This window comes from Vanrija albida (assembly GCF_041260175.1).
Source record: "Vanrija albida strain AlHP1 chromosome Unknown contig_2, whole genome shotgun sequence".
Lineage (NCBI taxonomy): Eukaryota > Fungi > Basidiomycota > Tremellomycetes > Trichosporonales > Trichosporonaceae > Vanrija > Vanrija albida.
The window spans coordinates 2,431,237-2,447,828 of record NW_027191421.1 but is presented as its reverse complement, the minus strand read 5'-3'; the positions used below and the strand labels follow the sequence as shown (position 1 = coordinate 2,447,828).

The 16,592-nt window shown below is 62.0% G+C and overlaps 5 protein-coding genes across 5 annotated transcripts; 3 read left to right on the top strand and 2 right to left on the bottom strand.

Annotated features, from left to right (window-relative positions):
- Window positions 1–3,180: 3,180 nt before the first annotated feature.
- Window positions 3,181–4,046, top strand: Q8F55_002607 (uncharacterized protein; the record flags this gene model as incomplete). Its single annotated transcript, XM_069351201.1, has 5 exons — window positions 3,181–3,198; window positions 3,331–3,411; window positions 3,519–3,613; window positions 3,663–3,854; window positions 3,905–4,046. 5 exons carry the CDS (start codon window positions 3,181–3,183, stop codon window positions 4,044–4,046), a joined length of 528 nt encoding a protein of 175 aa, XP_069211587.1.
- A 995-nt stretch (window positions 4,047–5,041) lies between these two features.
- On the bottom strand, window positions 5,042–8,957 carry Q8F55_002606 (uncharacterized protein; the record flags this gene model as incomplete). The annotated part of the gene is made up of 4 exons (XM_069351200.1): window positions 5,042–6,109; window positions 6,149–6,744; window positions 6,782–7,525; window positions 7,982–8,957. The coding sequence occupies 4 exons, from the start codon at window positions 8,955–8,957 to the stop codon at window positions 5,042–5,044; spliced, it is 3,384 nt and encodes a 1,127-aa protein (XP_069211586.1).
- A 387-nt stretch (window positions 8,958–9,344) lies between these two features.
- srs2 (ATP-dependent DNA helicase srs2) lies at window positions 9,345–13,007 on the bottom strand (the record flags this gene model as incomplete). Its single annotated transcript, XM_069351199.1, has 15 exons — window positions 9,345–10,091; window positions 10,127–10,219; window positions 10,255–10,358; window positions 10,401–10,549; window positions 10,582–10,916; window positions 10,951–11,064; window positions 11,103–11,273; window positions 11,312–11,362; window positions 11,403–11,554; window positions 11,592–11,918; window positions 11,955–12,063; window positions 12,104–12,479; window positions 12,519–12,612; window positions 12,652–12,870; window positions 12,914–13,007. 15 exons carry the CDS (start codon window positions 13,005–13,007, stop codon window positions 9,345–9,347), a joined length of 3,135 nt encoding a protein of 1,044 aa, XP_069211585.1.
- A 276-nt stretch (window positions 13,008–13,283) lies between these two features.
- On the top strand, window positions 13,284–14,389 carry FSH3_1 (Family of serine hydrolases 3; the record flags this gene model as incomplete). Its single annotated transcript, XM_069351198.1, has 7 exons — window positions 13,284–13,349; window positions 13,418–13,631; window positions 13,674–13,786; window positions 13,826–13,886; window positions 13,935–14,120; window positions 14,160–14,202; window positions 14,239–14,389. 7 exons carry the CDS (start codon window positions 13,284–13,286, stop codon window positions 14,387–14,389), a joined length of 834 nt encoding a protein of 277 aa, XP_069211584.1.
- Window positions 14,390–15,061: 672 nt separating this feature from the next.
- Q8F55_002603 (uncharacterized protein) lies at window positions 15,062–16,477 on the top strand (the record flags this gene model as incomplete). Its single annotated transcript, XM_069351197.1, has 6 exons — window positions 15,062–15,109; window positions 15,145–15,316; window positions 15,356–15,474; window positions 15,511–16,001; window positions 16,035–16,248; window positions 16,283–16,477. 6 exons carry the CDS (start codon window positions 15,062–15,064, stop codon window positions 16,475–16,477), a joined length of 1,239 nt encoding a protein of 412 aa, XP_069211583.1.
- Window positions 16,478–16,592: the final 115 nt, after the last annotated feature.

Below are 16,592 nucleotides of genomic sequence, written 5' to 3'. Positions count from 1 at the left end.
GGCGCAACAAGTCATCACGTCGACCGAGTCGCGTACGGCGCGTACGGCGCGCCTCGGTGCGCGCAGACTCCACCCCTGACCATGGTCAGCCCGAGGCTGGTTACTAAAGCGCACAGCGGCAGCTCGGTCGCTGTGAACGCGGATTGGGGGACGGACGAGGGCAAGGCGCGTCCTGGAGATCGAACCAAACGGCGACCGAGGTGGATTAAGCGCGCCGAGGGTGGGTGAGTAAAGAGGTCGGTGCGAGCAAGATCGTGGGCTTAGTGGGAGGTACCTTCGCGCAAGTCAGGTGGACATCTAGCCAAGCTCGACAGTGGCACCCGCAAGCAGAGTGGAGACGCGCCGAAGCAAAGCACGCGCACCGTGCCCATCGGCGGCGGCGGCCAAGCTCTTGGGGCAGTGGAGCCGGAGCAGCGGCGTGAGCTCGCGCACGCGCAGGCGGCCAAATGACCAGATATCAAGCATAGATGGATATCGATGGACCGGCAAGGCAGACGCGGCAGGGCGAAGCGAAGGAATGATGACAACGAGAATGGCGGCGTCGTCGTCGTTCATCCCGGGACGCGATCCAGGCCTTGTACCAGCCGGGTTCCAGGTGCCTACATGCCTCCTGCCTCCTTGTTGCCTGTCTGTCGTTCGCGGTCGACTAGGACGCCTCCAAGCCCGTTGGCGCGCGGCGCGTGCGTGCCAATTGCTGAACAATGGCGCGTCTAGCCCGCCCAACACGGTGGCGTCTACTCGTCGCTTTGGCCCCAGCTCGCGGATTCTGGGGTTGCGTGACGACCATTCACTACGGCCCGGTCGGTGGTGGCTGGCCGGCTGTCTGAGCCAGCGATGTGCCTGCAGGCAGGCTGCGTGGTCCCCAGCCGTACGGCAACGGCAAGCCGGAACGTACCGGTGTCAGACGAGCCGACCGGGCTCACTTCTGGCGTGTTTGTCCTCGCTCGTCGTCGATGAGCTGCGACGCCGCTACGACGACGCACGCAGGACGTTCGTTGCACCAAGCCTGGGCTCCTGTAAATGGGCCCACCCAATTGTTTCCTAAGCCTGCTTGCCTAGCTGCCCAGCCAGCATTTGTAACATGAAACGGGATTACAAGCGGGTGAGTAGTCAGTCAGTCGCGCAGACGGCCGCTTTGGCCTGGTGGAATGAGGCAGCTGACGCAGCCGTCGCTGCCGACGCCGCCGCCACCAACTGTGCGATCGGGCACGTCGAGACCCTAGCCGCCGCGTTGGCCGTCGTCATCGGGGGCAGAGTACCAGGAATAGCGAGCCGCTCTGCGGGCGGCGGCGGGCGGCGCGCGGCCTGCATCGTCGGTCGAGTGGAGCGAGATGCATAGGGTACGTGTCTAGCCCGATGGGCGCGATCTGCGGCTCGCGTAGTGTGCAGTCAGTGCTGCTCTGCTCGCTCGGCGCTGGGCCGATGTAGCGATGCAGGTGCATAGCCGCCTGGCGGGAACAAGGCGGCGGGGGGTACGCGGATCTGAACCCTATCCCTATCCATCGGGCTCTGAGGCGGTCGGTGGCCCGGTGGCTCTGCTTGTCGAGCGAGGCAGAGTCAGACGCCGATGGGCGGCAGGGAGGGAGAGAGCCAACCTGCATCCGAGCCATAGTGTAGCCGTGTAACCGGCGGAGCCGTGTCGGCCGCCAATCGCTTGGCCAAGAGCTTGGCTCGACGCGGACACGAGTTACCAGTTACAAACGCAGATATGGTTGCGAGGGAGGCGAGGGAGGATGGAGCGTAGTCTGCGCGGCGCAAGTCCGGCACAACCGCGCAACCCTTTGCGCGCGCTGCCGTACTCGCAGCGAGGTCGCCGCCGGCGCGCGAATTAATTTCCAAATGGGTTGTGGGGGAGTGGAGGGGAGGGCGCGTTGTGGTTGAGGGAGTTCGGTGGCTAGGCCGAGGGGATACTGTCATTGGGCGATAGGCTGGGAGTCTGGCTGGCTGGCTGGCTACCTAGGGCTGTTCTTGTCAGTGACGATGCGGGTTGCCAACTGCTTATGACGTCGCGGACGGAATTTGAATCCACAAAGGTTGTGTTTTCCCTGGATTCGAGTCGGGGAGGAGCAGAGCAGAGCCAGTCTGGTCGTGCCTGGCGAGCAAAGAGCATGTCCTCTGGTACTTGCAGCGTGCGTGCCGGGGGTGGCCGGTTGGCGACCCCCCCCACTTAAGGCGAGGTCATCAGACCCAGGTCGAACAAGCGCAAGGTGGGTGGGTGGCGTCGACCCTGAAACGACGCACTATACCCTGAAAGTGTCGACCCGTAGCAGGTCTGGAGCGTGCAGCGGCGAGGGAGAGCAGGCGGGCGGCACGGGGGCGGCGCGGCGGCGGAGGCGGCGGCGGCGTCAAGTTGAGGGAAGGCAGCCAGAGTGGCCGTCATTGCCAGCTGGCTGCTCCAGTACTCGCTCTCTCTCACTCAACGAGTCTCGCCCACCCATCTGTCTGCCTTCCTTGCCCCGTCCGCCGCTTGCCATTTCCAGCAAGTCTAGAGGGTATCATTTGCCCCTCAGCTCGCTTCAGTCCCCCCCTCCTTCCTCGCCTTCCCTCACTCGTCGTCGCCAGTCAATCCCTCTTACTACTACGCTTGATACAGCCGACCTCTACCACCCACTCCCACCTCTCCCCCCGTCTCCCATTGTTGCTTCCATCAACCCACACACAAAGACACACACCACACACACACATTCAAGCCCCTCTCGTCGCCTTCCCTGCACGCACGCTCAAACCACAGGCTTCCCACCGACACCTGTCCCAATCTTGCCCGTAGAAGCGCCCGCCACCCATTCATTGGATTAGGCCCACCCACCCCCGCCAGACGCCAGACGCACAGTCGTCTCCCAGTTTGCCCATTGCGACCTCGCTCTCCTCCTGGCTTCCTCACATTCCTCCCTCGCTCTCTCCCACTCTCGACTTGATTCCCTCGGCGATCATAAACGCCAAAGCCTTCCACATCTAGCAGCACAAAGCACCAGCACACGCAAACGTGCACACGGCAGCTTCACTCGTCGACGACTCAACCTCCACCCACCCAAGGACCCTCCCTCGACAGCCGCCCACTCACCGCACGTGGTTCTGGCCCAGAACAGCAACCCCCTCCTTTCAATCAACTCTTCAGTCCGGCTCGAATCGGACCCCCTATCGCCAAAGAAGGCCCATTCCACTATCGACACATAGCTCAGCATGAACCCCCACAAGGTCGTGAGTTGCGCGCGGCGCGGAACTGTACCGGAGTCTTTGGCTGATCCTCCCGCTCAGAATAAAGTTGACATCTCGGTTCGTCTTGCCCGAGCCGACGACGGCCCACGCGACGTAGCACTGACATCTGCCCAGCAACTCAGCGAGCAGGACCAGAAGGCCTTCAAGCTCTATGGCAAGGTCCCGGGCAAGAACTTGCTCTCCAAGATGCAGAAGGTGAGTGTGGTGCTGCGTGACCGAGAACCTGGCACGCCCCGGGCGTAGAAGTCGTGCTCTGCCGGCCGCCGTTCGGGAGCAAGATGAGCAATGCTGACATGCCGCAGGAGCGCAAGTACTTTGACTCTGGCGACTACATGATGTCCAAGGCAGGCGTCTCGCCTCCCCAGCCCCTTGGCACCGCCATCCCTACTCCCGAAGGGTGAGATGACTTCTTTCGGCCTCGTGGCCGCGTCGCTGATCACTCGCAGCCTTCCTCACGCTTCTCCGCCTTCGAACGGCCACCTCTCGTCTTCGCCCACGGGCCAGCCTATCCCCTTCCCCCTCGGGGGCATGGACCGAAGGGCCTCGGCCGCACCAGTTGGCGTCGGCATTAGCCCCGCTGCCACGAGCGAGGCGATGGCTGTGCCCGGCATCTCGCACCAGAGGCGGAGTTCCGAAAGGTGTGTGCGGAGGCGTCCGGGGCTTTTGAGCAATGGCTAATACGACGCAGCGGATTGCGAGTCTCGCCCCCAGGGACGATGCGCGAGGGCCCGCAGACGTCGTCTTACCCGATCCAGCACCACTCGTTTGGCAGCTCGCCTGTCAAGACGAGCGCATTGGCTCGTCGCATCGACGAGGACATTGAAGTCTAGGCGCTGGCATGTGCGTGTGGTGGGCAGCATATGAGGGTGCGACGGTGCGATGTGCGGCAGTGGCGTCGGAACGCGAAGACGGGCAGGACTGTGCGACTCGCCTCCCGGCTGGCGGGCCGCGCGCAAAAGCGGCACAGGGACACCGACACGAGGGTGTTGTCGTGCCCACGAGAATGTTGTTACGGATTGCATCGGCTGGTGTAGGAGTAGGAGGCGTGAACGACGACGAGTAGATGTGAAGGACCGGCGTGGTCCTGGGCGTGTTACAGTCCAGAAGTGTATAGGTTGTGTGACATGGGGTCGAGAGCGGAGTGATCTGATCTTGGGCTCGTTGTCCTATGTATTATCATCATAGGAGCGGAGCGAGCAGCGAGGTGCTGCGAGGGGGGGTGGCGGGGCTGGGGACAGCACAGAGGGGCCCGCGGCTGGAGTGGCAAAAGCACCACTGATGATGACGTCGGCGCGGAGCATGTCAGCACGCCGCATGTCAGCGCGAGCCTAGAGTCCATCGTCGGCGCAGCAGGTGTCAGCGAGCAGGCTCGAGCAGGTCGTGTGCGCCACGAGTCGAGGTCCAAACGGCCGTCACGTCACTCGGGCCGTCGTGACACGCCTAGTCTTATCTCGGCTGCACGCACAATAGGCTGCAGCAGCATTCCGCGCCATGACAGCAGCCAGACGCGACGCGACGCCACACCACGGCCGCCAACATAGCCGGACCGCGTTCGTTGACGCTCGCGCGCGTGTCGAATGCGGTTGCGAAGTAGATCGATCGCGGCTGTGTGCAGTAGTCGTTCGGCAGGAGTTGAGGGGCCGCCCGCTGCTGGGTGAATAGAGCCGGTGGCGCGGCCAGCCACACCGTCACCTGACGCGCCAATCTCCAGCTCGCGCTGCGCGCTCGCTGTGCACACACGCACTCATGCATGCCATCATCCATGGCTATCACTATCTACAACAAGCCGCTCGGGGCGCATACTATGTACAGCAACAGCATGGCACTACTCGTGAAGGGAGGAAGGGCGGCGCACGCGGCCCACAGCCTGCAGGCTGCCACGGCGTGACAGGTTCGACGCAGGCACAGGTGTGGCCTTTACGCTGCGGGTCGACAACGATAAGGCGGCAGCTGGCGCCGCGGCAGCCTTGCGCATCTGTGGCTTGAGGCTGCTCGATCTTGTCGTCGGCGTCTCGAGGCTCGGCGACACGCCGCGGCTGAGCTTGGCGACAAGTGGCGTCTCCACGTCCGCCCGCGCCCGCGGCGTCGCATCCTCGCTCACGTTGTGACGTGACGTCGGCGTGAGGGTCGACACCGGCGAGCTGGTTGGCGAGTGAGACGTCCGGCTGCGCACCCTCGTGCTGGACACCGAGCTGTTTAATCGCGACGTCGACGGCGTTGGCTTAACGGCAGACGCTGGTAGACGGTTGCCCGGAACGCCGACGGCGGAATGAGGACGGCGGGCAATTGCAAGTTCAATTTCCTTCGAGTCGAGAGACACAGCCAGCAAGTCGCGCTCGGCAATGAGGTCGTCGATCCGCTTGCGCAGCTCCACACGCTGGAGGCCATCCTTGGCTGAGGCGCGACGCAGGCCGGCAATCTCCTCCTTGAGGCCGGCTTCGACGAGCTTGAGGCGGTCGATCTCGCCGAGGTACGTGCCGACGCGTGACTCGGCCCCCGACGCTCGCAGGCGCTCCGTCTCCTGTGTGTCCATGGCCACGCGGAGCGAGCTTTGAAGAGAGATACGCTCCTCCGATTTGTCGCGCAGCTTCTCATGGAGGTGGCTTAATGCGCGGTCAGAGTCCTTGATCACGCGGTCACGCTCCGCCTGCGCCTCGAGCATGTTGTCCTCGGCCGTTGCCACCGCCTGGCGGAGCTCCTCAAGCTCGGCTTCCTGGACCGCGAGTGTGGCCTTCGAGTTGTCGAGTGTAGCCTTGTTGTACTCGGCCTCTTGCTCCAGCCTCTCGATCTCGGCGTCGGCCTCGGCGAGTCGCTCTTGAAGCTCGTCGTTTTCAGCCTTGACGTCCGGCGACGCAGCCTCGTCTTCCTCCAGGCGCCATACACGTTCGATGAGCTGCGAGGGTTAGCCGGAGCATACTCAATGTCAACCCACCTCATCACGCTCCTCCTCCCACGCTTGACGGTCGTCCTCCCACGCCTGGCGCTGCTCCCTCAGCTCGGCCAGTTCCTCGCGTGATGCCTGCGACGCAGCCTCCTTCTCGATGAACTCGGCCTGGAGCTCCTCGTACTGCTTGAGAAGGTTCTCCACCTCGGCATTGTTCTGTCTCTCAGACCCTGCGAAACTGGCCGTCGCGAGCTGCTCTTCAAGGTGAGAGATCTCGGCGTCCTTGGCGCTGGCGACGAGTGAAAGCTGGGCAATCTGGTTGTCGCGTTCCGTGATGGCGCTCTTGTGGTCGCTTTCCTGCGAGTTAATCGACGAACGCAGGCTCGATGCCGACTCCTCGAGGCTGTTGCTCTTCTTCCTCTCGGCGGCCACCTGCTTCTGGAGCGACAAGACCGTGGCGGTTAATTGGGCGCGGCTGGCCTCCGAGTTGAGTAACGCCTTGGTGTCCGCCTGGCGGGCCGCAAGGATAGCCTCCATCTCGTCACTGAGGTTGCGGAAACGCTTCTCGAGGATGTTGTTCTCCGACTTGAGGAGGTCAACGTCCTCCTCGTTTGCTGCCATGGCGACACGGATCTGGTTCAGAGCTACGTGGTCAGCACTACCCCCTTCAACGCCACTTACATTGTGCCAGATCCTTGTTGTCCAACTCGAGCCGTCCGATCTCATTCTCCTTGTTCAAGATGGTGTCCCAGGCATTGTCCTTGAGCTCCTCCGTCTCGCGGAGCTGCACCCTGAGCTCGACAATCTCGCTCTTGAGCACCTCGATGACGGTTTGGGCCGCGACCAGCTCTTCCTTAAGCGCGCTGGTGTGTTCGGACTGAGCCTCGAGAAGGGCACGAGTGACTAAGAATGGTGGAGGCGCTGCAGGAGCCGAGAGGTTGCGCAGATGGCGCGCGAGACGCTTGCCACTGCTCGACGACGCCAGAAAGGGACTTGCGACTTCGGGCTCGGAAGAATGCGAGCCAATGCTGCCCAGGGCTGACGAGAGACGGTGTGATGTTGAGCGTGACGAGCACTCCTTGATGGTCGACAGGCTCGTAGCGCGGAATCGGCTAATGGCAAGCGAGTTGTTGACCTGCTGGAAGTCGTCATCGTCGTCGTCTTCGAACTGCCGGCTCCTCTCGAGGCTCAGATCCTCGAGCTGCTCCACCTGTAGCGACAGGCCGTTTGTGTATGGAGGAGGGCCGAAGGCGTCGAGTGACAGGCGTCTCCTGGCTTCCGGATGCACAAATGGTGAAGCGTGGCCGACAGTGTTGCTCGGTGATGTTGACCCGCGCTTGTGGGACCCGGATGGCGCACCGAGCAAGGACATGTCGAGTGCCGACTCGCTGTCTCCGTCCATGTCGGGGTACGTGGAGGGAGAGACTGGAGATGGTGAGTCGGAGGTGGATGTTTGTTTACACTTACATTCTTTGCGCACAGGCCGTTGGAGGGGTGTTGATTGGTTCCAGCCCAGGGTCGGGCTGGAGGAAGGCGAGTCGCTGCTTTTCAGAAACTCTTCGAGTGCATCAAACGTGCAGGCCGGGCTGGGTGGGACAGGAAGGGGGACGGGGTGTGGGTGCTGCTGCGTTGTCGCAATCACATGCGGCTGCGGGAGTGGAGGAAAAGACAATGGGCGGACGAGTGTTGTTGAAGATTCAGAAGTGTAAACACGGGGCGGAGTTGACGAATGGCGCGCGGAACCAAGTTGGTCCGAAGGTGGCGATGGAAAACGAAAACCATGCGCGTCTTCCTTGTGGCGCTGGCGGCGAGCAGTCAGAGGCGTCGGCGTGGGTGTGGGCGTCGACGATGCATCAGCATCCACAATGGCAGTGTAAACACTCGACGGGGTGAACGGGCTTGCCTCCCTTGTAGACTCGGTCGACACGATACGCGGGGGCGAGGACATCATGCGGCGCTGACGCTGCTTGCCACGGGCCGTGACAGTTGGTGCGAGCGGTGTTGCTGGCGGGGCATTGGGAATCAGATGGGGCGGGAGGGGCGAGGTCGCACTCTTGCGGGGGACCTCCTCGACCGGGCTGAACGCCCGCATCCCGCCGTCCAGCACGGGTGGGTCACCACGGATCGAGCTGAACGGGCCCGGCGTTGGGGCGCGGGGCTCAACTTCCTGCCCGCCCACGACACCGTTGAACTGCGAGTTCGGGCGCGAGTATAACGCGACCCTCATTGAGTCGGGGAGCGGGGGAAGGGGAGCTTGCTCGTAATGGAGTCTCGCGGCGACGCGGAGGCGGGGCGCGCTCTTGCTCGTCTTGAGCCGCTTGATCTCCTTCTTGGCCGACTGAGGCGAGTCCTTCGCCGGCGTAGTGTTGGCGCTCTTGCTCTCGCCAGAGATGACGGGGAGGCCAGCCTGGGCCTTGCGGCGGCGCGAGCGGGCCTTGAGGGCCGAGAAGGACGGGTGGTGGGTGAGCGAGCGGAGGAAGGAGGACTGGGACGGCGGGCGGTCCGGGATCGAGGTGGACGGCGGGCGGCGGGGCGAGCTCGTCGACGTCGACGTGCGGTAGCGGAGCACCTCGAGCTGGGCCTCGGTGAGCGGGCCCGCCTCGTTGAGGGGTATGTGGTCGGTGTCGACACTTGAGGCGACCCCGGTGGAGGGGTGGGATGCGCGTGGGGTGGCCGGTGACGCAGGGAGTGGGGGCAGCGGCGTGGGGACGACGGCGGTGAACGTGCTCCCGTCGTCGTCGGGGACGAGGGGCGAACGGCCTCCAGGACGCGGGGCGAAGGGGTTCAGCCGCTGGATGATATCCATGGAGCGTCTGGGGGCTTTCTTGTGTTGGGGGGAGTAGGTTGGCGGAGGCATGGCTAAGCAGACATGTGTTGGGGAGAAGAGTAAAGGGGCAAGAAGAGGGGAGAGGTGCAAGAAGATAAGTAAACACCAGTGGGTGGGGGGTGCAATGTTGTGCGGGCGAGTTGAGTGATAAAGGCCCAAAGGCAGGCCCGTCCATGTGTTGTGCGCCGAAATCAGTCGCGCCCGCACGCTTCGTCATGTTGGCGTCACGAGCCGGTCTGTGCGCAGGGGCGTCATAAACAGTCGACAACAACAAAAGCACGCCCCCAGAGGCGCAGCGCAGCAGAAAGAGAGTAAACATGATAAACATTGCATGTGGCTTGGATGGTGTAGCAGGTAGCAATACAGTGGTGGTCTACAGGCGTGGAACCAATGCAATACAACAACAACAGCTCGTCTCTAAGGTTTGGGCTTCTTGGAACCCCACGGTGCTGGCCGTCCCATGCCCAGCCGCTTGACACCCCGTGCGAGCGGTACCTTGCTGCCATCTGGGACCTTAGGTGGTTCTGGAACTCCCAGGGTCTTTAAAGCGGTTAAAGAGGCAGAAGACGCCGACTGGAACGAGGCGACCGAGGGTTGTGGGCGGGAGGCTTGTGGGGTGGGGGTGGGATTGGCGGGGAGCCCGAGCGACTTCATCGCTGCTAACGATGACGAGCTGCCAGACGTAAAGCTGGTCAGGCTCGCAGCAGGACGAGACGACGTATCGGTCATGAAAGTGAATGGAAGGGCACCAGGCAAGTCACGGTTTGACGACTGGATCTTCTGTGGCGGCGGTTTGACTACGCCCGGTGCTTGGGGACCGAGGGATCGTGCACTCGAGAGGTACATGAAGCCGGGGCGCGAGTCGGACGGGCCATGGCTCTTGGACGAATACCCCTTCTGGCCAGGCATGGCGTAGTCATCATGCTCTGATTTCCAGTAATCTGAGGCCCGAGCTGCTCCACTGGGGCCCTCCCGGCGGGCAAATCTGTTACCCCGGCCGCGCAGCTCGGGCGTGTCCCATGTACTCAAGGGAGGCGCAGCACGGACGTGCTTCATGATCAACTCTTGTGTTGACGTTTCGTCTGGGGCGGGGCGGCCGAGCATCTCCGCCATTTGCTGACGGATCGGTGCGTTGATTTCTGGTAGGCTGGAGGAAAACATTGTCTGCGGTCAGCAAAAGCTACAAGTGAATGACTCACGGGGTTGGTTCGCAAGGACCGGGCCACAAAGTCACTGATGTTGCGGTCCTTCTCCTCGCCACCTGTCATTCGCGCCATAGTGTGACTCAGGGACTGCAGTTAGCACCACATAAGCAGGAGCTACCCACAAGAACGAGCTGCGCTCGCGTCATTGCGACGTAAAGCAAGCGTCGTTCCTCGGCAATCTCGTGCTCCTCGACGCAGCGGTAAGATGGGAACGTGCCGTCCTCCACTGGCGGAATTAATTAGCCTTGCCAGCACATGTGACACGCACCAGCTGGAATGAAAACAACAGGCCACTCGAGACCCTTGGCCGCATGGACGGTGGAGATAGTCACCTTGGGCGTGTCTACGCCGTCACCGTCAGAGCCCGTGTCCGTGGACAGCATGGATGACTGGAGGAAGAAACGGAGGGGGTTGGGGCTGGCGTCAGAATAATCGACGAGTGGACTCACCTGTCTCCTTCAGAGTCTGCAACACCTTGAGCAGTGGCCTCGGCCTCGTCAATGTCGACCTCCTCGAACTCGTCGTCACTGGAGAGGATCTCCACAACGTCGTCCTCCACCTTGACTTTGGGTTTCCGGTCCGCTTTTGAGTCTTCAGAGGCGGAGCGGCTTCGCAACGACTCGGCAGGGTTGTGGCGGAACATCGGGTGGACGGCGGGTTTAGGCTTGCGAGCTGGAGGTTCGCTGGCAACGGCACTGGCTGAGGTAAAGTCATTCACAGTATCGTCCGGGTTCAAGGCCTGAAGTCGGCCCTGTTCCTGGGCAACAGTGACGCTGTAGTTGATCTCCTCCGTCAGCGTCGCAACACGGCGCTCTCACCAATTCGACTACGTTCTCCCAGCGCTGATCAAAGTCTTGGTGCGACGTGCGGAGGTACTCCTCATACCGCGTCTTCTCGAGGACCAGACGAATGAGGTCGTCAACCGCTGTACCCTGCAGAAGTTAGAACAGCGGACGTGTGCACTTCTTACCTGTGAAGCAGCTCGCCGGAGCTTGCGAACAATGCCGACAAACGTGGCCAGGTTCTTCTTGACTGCCGGCTTGATCCCCTGCGGGAGCTTGTCGCCGTCGATGATCCGCTCCGAGAGCTCCATCGGCGAGACCTTGTCACGCTTTGCCGCATCTACAATCTCTGCAACAGACTGCCATCATCAGCTACTGCAATCGCCACGCTACTGACCTTGTCGCCAATGGCACGGCGGGGAACGTTGACCACGCGAAGGAACGCGGGCTGAATGTCAGCTGTGCTGGACAGTTGGAAGGCAGCTCACTGTGAAGTTGGGGTTATCTGCGAGCTGCAGATAGGCCAGCAGGTCTTTGATCTCCATGCGCTCAAAGAACTTGTGGCCTCCAATCACGCGACTTGGCACTGCGTCCTTCTGGAGGGAGGATTCAATGACACGGGATAGTGCATTGTAGCGCACTGCGCTGTCAGTTCAGCATCCTCAAAGCAAACTGACGAAGAATCGCAAAGTCGTCATACTTCAGCATGCCACCGGAGTAAGCGACAAGCCGCTTGATCTCAGTCGAGATGTAGCTGGCTTCGATGACCGGAGTTGCGAACTGCTTGAGGGTGACGGGGGTGCTCTTGGGATGTGAGGTGTACAGGTCTTTGGGGATACGATTGGGATCTGCGTGGGTCAATTCAGCACCAGTGGAAAACGCACCTTGTGATACAATCGAATGCGAGGCATCTAGGATGGCGCCTGTCGACCGGTAGTTCTCCTCGAGGTTGATAGCCTCGACGCCGTCAAAGTCCCTTCTCATCCTATTGAGGTTCTCGATTTCTGCACTTCAGCACTGAGCTCCGTTCTCGTGCTCACCAGCTGACCGCCAGCCATAGATCGACTGGTCGGGGTCGCCGACAACACTGACGCCCCCGTTGGCGTATGCGAAGCACTTCATGAGCTCGTACTGCGTCGTATTGGTGTCCTGCATGGGTTAGCACGATGAAAAAGAAAGGTACACCCACCTGAAACTCATCGACGAGGATGTGGAGGCACGGCTCCAGTATCCAGCTCTCCTCGCGGAAGAGCCGGAGGCCAAACACGAGCAGGTCGTCAAAGTCGAGCGCGTTGGCGGCGCGCAGGCTCGTCTCGTACTCCTCATACAGTTCGGCAATGATCTCGAGAGTGGTCGAGGCCTTTGCGAGATCCTTGAGGCCCACCGAGTCCGCCCCAGCGTTCTTCTCCGCCTCGCGTCTCGCCCGCACTGCCATCATGCCGGGCGTCTCCTCCTTGACCTTGGCTTTCGAGATCTCGTTGAGCACGACGCCTTCCTTGAGGTTGATGTGCATTTTGGCGAGCTCGGGGGCGCGTTCCTTTAACAGCCGGGCCATCATCTTCTTACTGGGGTTGTCAGCGCCCGCCCCGTGTGTGTGGTCTCACCAGTCGTCGGCGTCGGCAATGGCAAAGTTGTTGTCAAGGCCGATGCGTTTGCCGTGTCTCCGGAGGTAGCGAGCGCAGGTGGCGTGGAAAGTGCCTGTTTGTCAGCTTCCTTCTTGTACATAGATAAGCTCACCAAGCACCAAGGTTGCGGCGTCCTTCTCCCCCAACAGCGCCTGGAGCCGCTTGCGCATCTCGCTCGCCGCCTTGTTTGTGAACGTCACGGCGGTGATCTGGTGCGGCTGATACCCATGGCACTTGACGAGGTGCGCGACGCGGGACGTGAGCACGCGGGTCTTGCCTGACCCGGGGCCTGCTAGGATCTGGAGTGGGACGTCTGGAGGTGCGGTGACAGCTGCCTAGGTCAGCGTCTGGTGACTACCACCTGCTCGACTCACCTCGAAGCTGGGCGGGGTTCAAGCTCGCGAGATAGGGGTACTTTGCAATGTCGGCGTCGGGCTGCGGGCTCTTGCCCGTCGACGGGCCTGGCATTGTTGGTTGAGTGACGTTAACTGTGCTCGTTTGGCATGCAATGTCGCTGTCGATGACGGAGGAAGGAAGGTGGAGGAAAGTCAATCCGGACGGACAATCAGAGATGACTGGACCTTGTTGATTTCCCCCTCCCCTCTGCCTGCCGACGGATTTCGCCGGCGGCTCGATCCCGCAAGAAATCCATCCATCACAACAGCCCCTGGTTCTGTAATCAGTCGTTGGGGCATCACACTTTTTCCACTCTCCACTCTCTCCACAATAACATAGACGACAGCCATGGCACCCACACGGATTCTTGCCCTCTGCGGCTTCACGCAAAACGCGACCATCTACTCAAAGCAGGTGCGTGGTGGCGCAGACGCTGATATTATCTCGCCCCCTCGTCAGCTTCATCCCCCTGACGCACGCAGCTCGGCGCCGTGCGCAAGACGGCCAAGAACGCCGAGTTCATCTTCCTCGAGCCCCCTATTGTTGTGCAGAAGGCCGACATGCCGTGGAACCAGGGCTCGCTCGACCAGTTCGCCTCCAACGCCACGACCGAGGAGGACGCCCAGACACCCGAGACGACGCCGCGCGCGTGGTGGCTGTCCTCTGGTGACACGGCGTCGAAGAAGGTCTTCCGGCGTGAGTTGAAGTTCTCGCGGGCGGTATCAGCTCACACTGCAGGGTTCGACGAGAGCGTCAAGTACATCCACGACTTCATGGTCGCGAACGGGCCGTTCGACGGCATCATGGGTTTCTCTCAAGGCGCGTGCATGGCTGCCGTTGTTGCTGCCTTGGTGGGTGCTTAGCCCTCCTACTGAGACTGACTCACGCAGCTGGAGAAGCCTGGTCTTCACCCCGATTGGCCGGCGTCCCCAGCACTTCCGAAGCTCAAGTGTAGGTAGTGCGATGAGGGTATCCACCTCCGCCGAGCTCACGCCCCAGTCCTGATAGCTGTCGGCGGCTTCCTCCCAGCAGCCGCTGAGCCCTCGTTCGAGGGTTACTTCCCCCTCCCTGCTAACCTGCCGGTTCTGCACGTCCTCGGCAAGAACGACGTTGTGGTCAATGCCGAGCGAAGCCAGTCGCTCATCGACGGCTCGCTCAACTCCCGTGTCGAGCTGCACGATGGAGGTGAGTAGGGGCCATCGACGGCAGTTACTCACACGACAGGCCACTTCACTCCCTCCAAGGCGTCGTGGCGCCACTTCTTCAAGTGAGCTTCAGATGTCAGCTCAAGCTTACACTACAGCGCGTACATCACGGCCGTCGCCAACGGAGAGGACCAGAACGACGTGCCGCCCGTCAACTCGTTCGGGCCGTCGGGCGCCAACACGCCGGCCACGGGCTCTGGCACGCCGCGGTCGTCGACGCCGGCACCGGCCGAGCTGACACGGGCGTAGGTGCCGGAGTATCACTGCTACATGGGAGCATGCATAGACATATGGCTTGTTGAGCGGCAGTCGGGCCGGGGCGGGGCCGAGGTGGAGGCCGCGGGGCATGGTGACTGCACACGACAGCGGCAGCTCGCTGCGGCCATGCATATGTACGAGCACCCAGATCAGCCTCTTCTCAGCGCCTCGTCCCACACTGGCGAGTGTCGGTTCGCGCCGCATATAAACACAGGGAGAGCTTTAGATGTAGTCTCTATTGGATTAAACTGTTCATAATTAATTTTTCTAGAATTAAATCCCCATCTTATTAAATAAAAGAGACATATAAAAGGAATGTTAACATTAACAAGATAGAAGGGGACATAATACGCGAGAGAGCGCCTGCTACAGGAACGTTTCAGTCATGGCCAATGGAGACGGCAGCGGTCCATAAATGGCGTCTTGACGTCACATTCCGGGGTAATGGCACCATTGCGGCTCGTCTTTATCTCGAGCAGCGCCAAGCAGCGCAGCGACAGCGGGCAGCGCCCATCACGACCATCACGACGACCTAGACACTACATAGAGACGCTCGGCGAGGGCACAGACTATCCGGGGTAGTAGCGACGATCGCGGCTAAAGGAACACTTGACACATCTCTATCTCTCCATCTCGCCATCTCGCCATCTCCCATCTCCCCCAATGCCCGACATCCACGCGATCCTCGAGACGGCGTGGTCGTCGACCTCTGTGCGCTCCCCTGCAAACACAGCAGCTGACCCCAGGCGGCGATCAGCGTCGTCCTCGTGCTGACGTACGGCTTCTTCGCGCGCAAGAAGGGGCTTATCAACGACGAGGGCGAGCGCAACATCGGCAAGCTGTGCACGACGATATTCCTCCCGTGCCTCCTGTTCTCAGAGGTCGGCCCCCTCGCCTCGTGGGACAACCTGCGCGAGTGTGCGTGCTGTCGCCCCTAGCCGACCCAGCTGACCCCAGACTGGATGATCATCGCGTACGCCGTCTTCTTCCAGCTCGTGTCGTGGGGGTTTGGCGTGGCCGGCGTGCGGCTGCTGCGGCTCCCGCACTGGATCGTGCCGTGCATCGTGTTCAACAACGTAAGTGGGGGCGGGGGCTAGCTGACGCCCGCCCAGACAACGTCGCTCCCGCTCCTGCTGCTCAACTGCCTCGCCAAGGCGGGAACGATCGAGGAGCTCCTCGTCGACGGCGACACGACCAAGAAGGCGCTGTCGCGCGGCGTCGTCTACGTACTCATCTACAGCCTGGTGGCCAACCTCGCGCGGTTCGGCTTCGGCCCCCACATGCTCAAGGACGAGAAGGCAAAGGAGGAGATCCACGCGTGGACGCACCACGAGACGCCGCACCAGCACCACGCGCCAAAGGACGACGACGAGGGCGAGGGCGAGGAGGCTGCGGGCGGCCCGGAGCCGGCGCCGCAGAGCGAGGCGAGCCCGCTCCTCGGCGAGCCGCCAAAGCCCGCGGACAAGCGCTGGGCAAAGCGCCTCAAGCGCAACGTCAAGGAGATCATGAACCCGCCACTCGCGGGTGGGCTCACCGCCGCGCTCTTCGGCGTCGTGCCCTTCCTCCACAGGTGGTTCTTCACCGACGACTCGTTCCTCGCGCCGTGAGCCCCCCCTTGGAGTGCCACTGACACCAGCCTCACAATGTCGTTCCACAACCTCGGCCAGCTGTACGCCGTGCTCCAGATGTTCGTGCTCGGCGCGCACCTCCAGTCCAAGGGCTACGCGAGGCCGCAGTACCTCGCCCTCGTGTACCTCTTTGCCTTCCGATTCGCCATCATGCCCCTCATCTCGAGCAGCGTCGTCGCCTACGTCCGCCAGCACACGACCGTCCTCCTTGATCCCGTGTTTGTGGGTGCGCACGCGCTACCGCGCTGACGAGCAGGACTTTGTCATGATCATCGCGCCTGTTGGCCCGCCCGCCCTCACCCTCGCGGCTATTGTCGAGATGGCCGCCCCGGGTCAGGCGACCATCACGGCTGTGGCGACGACCGTCGTCGTGTCGTACGCACTCGCGCCGTTCGTGTCCGTCGGCGTTACGCTCGCGCTGTACGTTGTCGAGGGGCTCAACTACAAGTGAGGCGGGGGTGGGGCGTTTTTGGGTGAGGGAGGAGCGAAGGGAATGGCTCTGCTGTTCAGGACGTAGTGGTCTGCGGGCGCGTCAAGGTCTCCACCCCGTATCAATGCCATCTGCC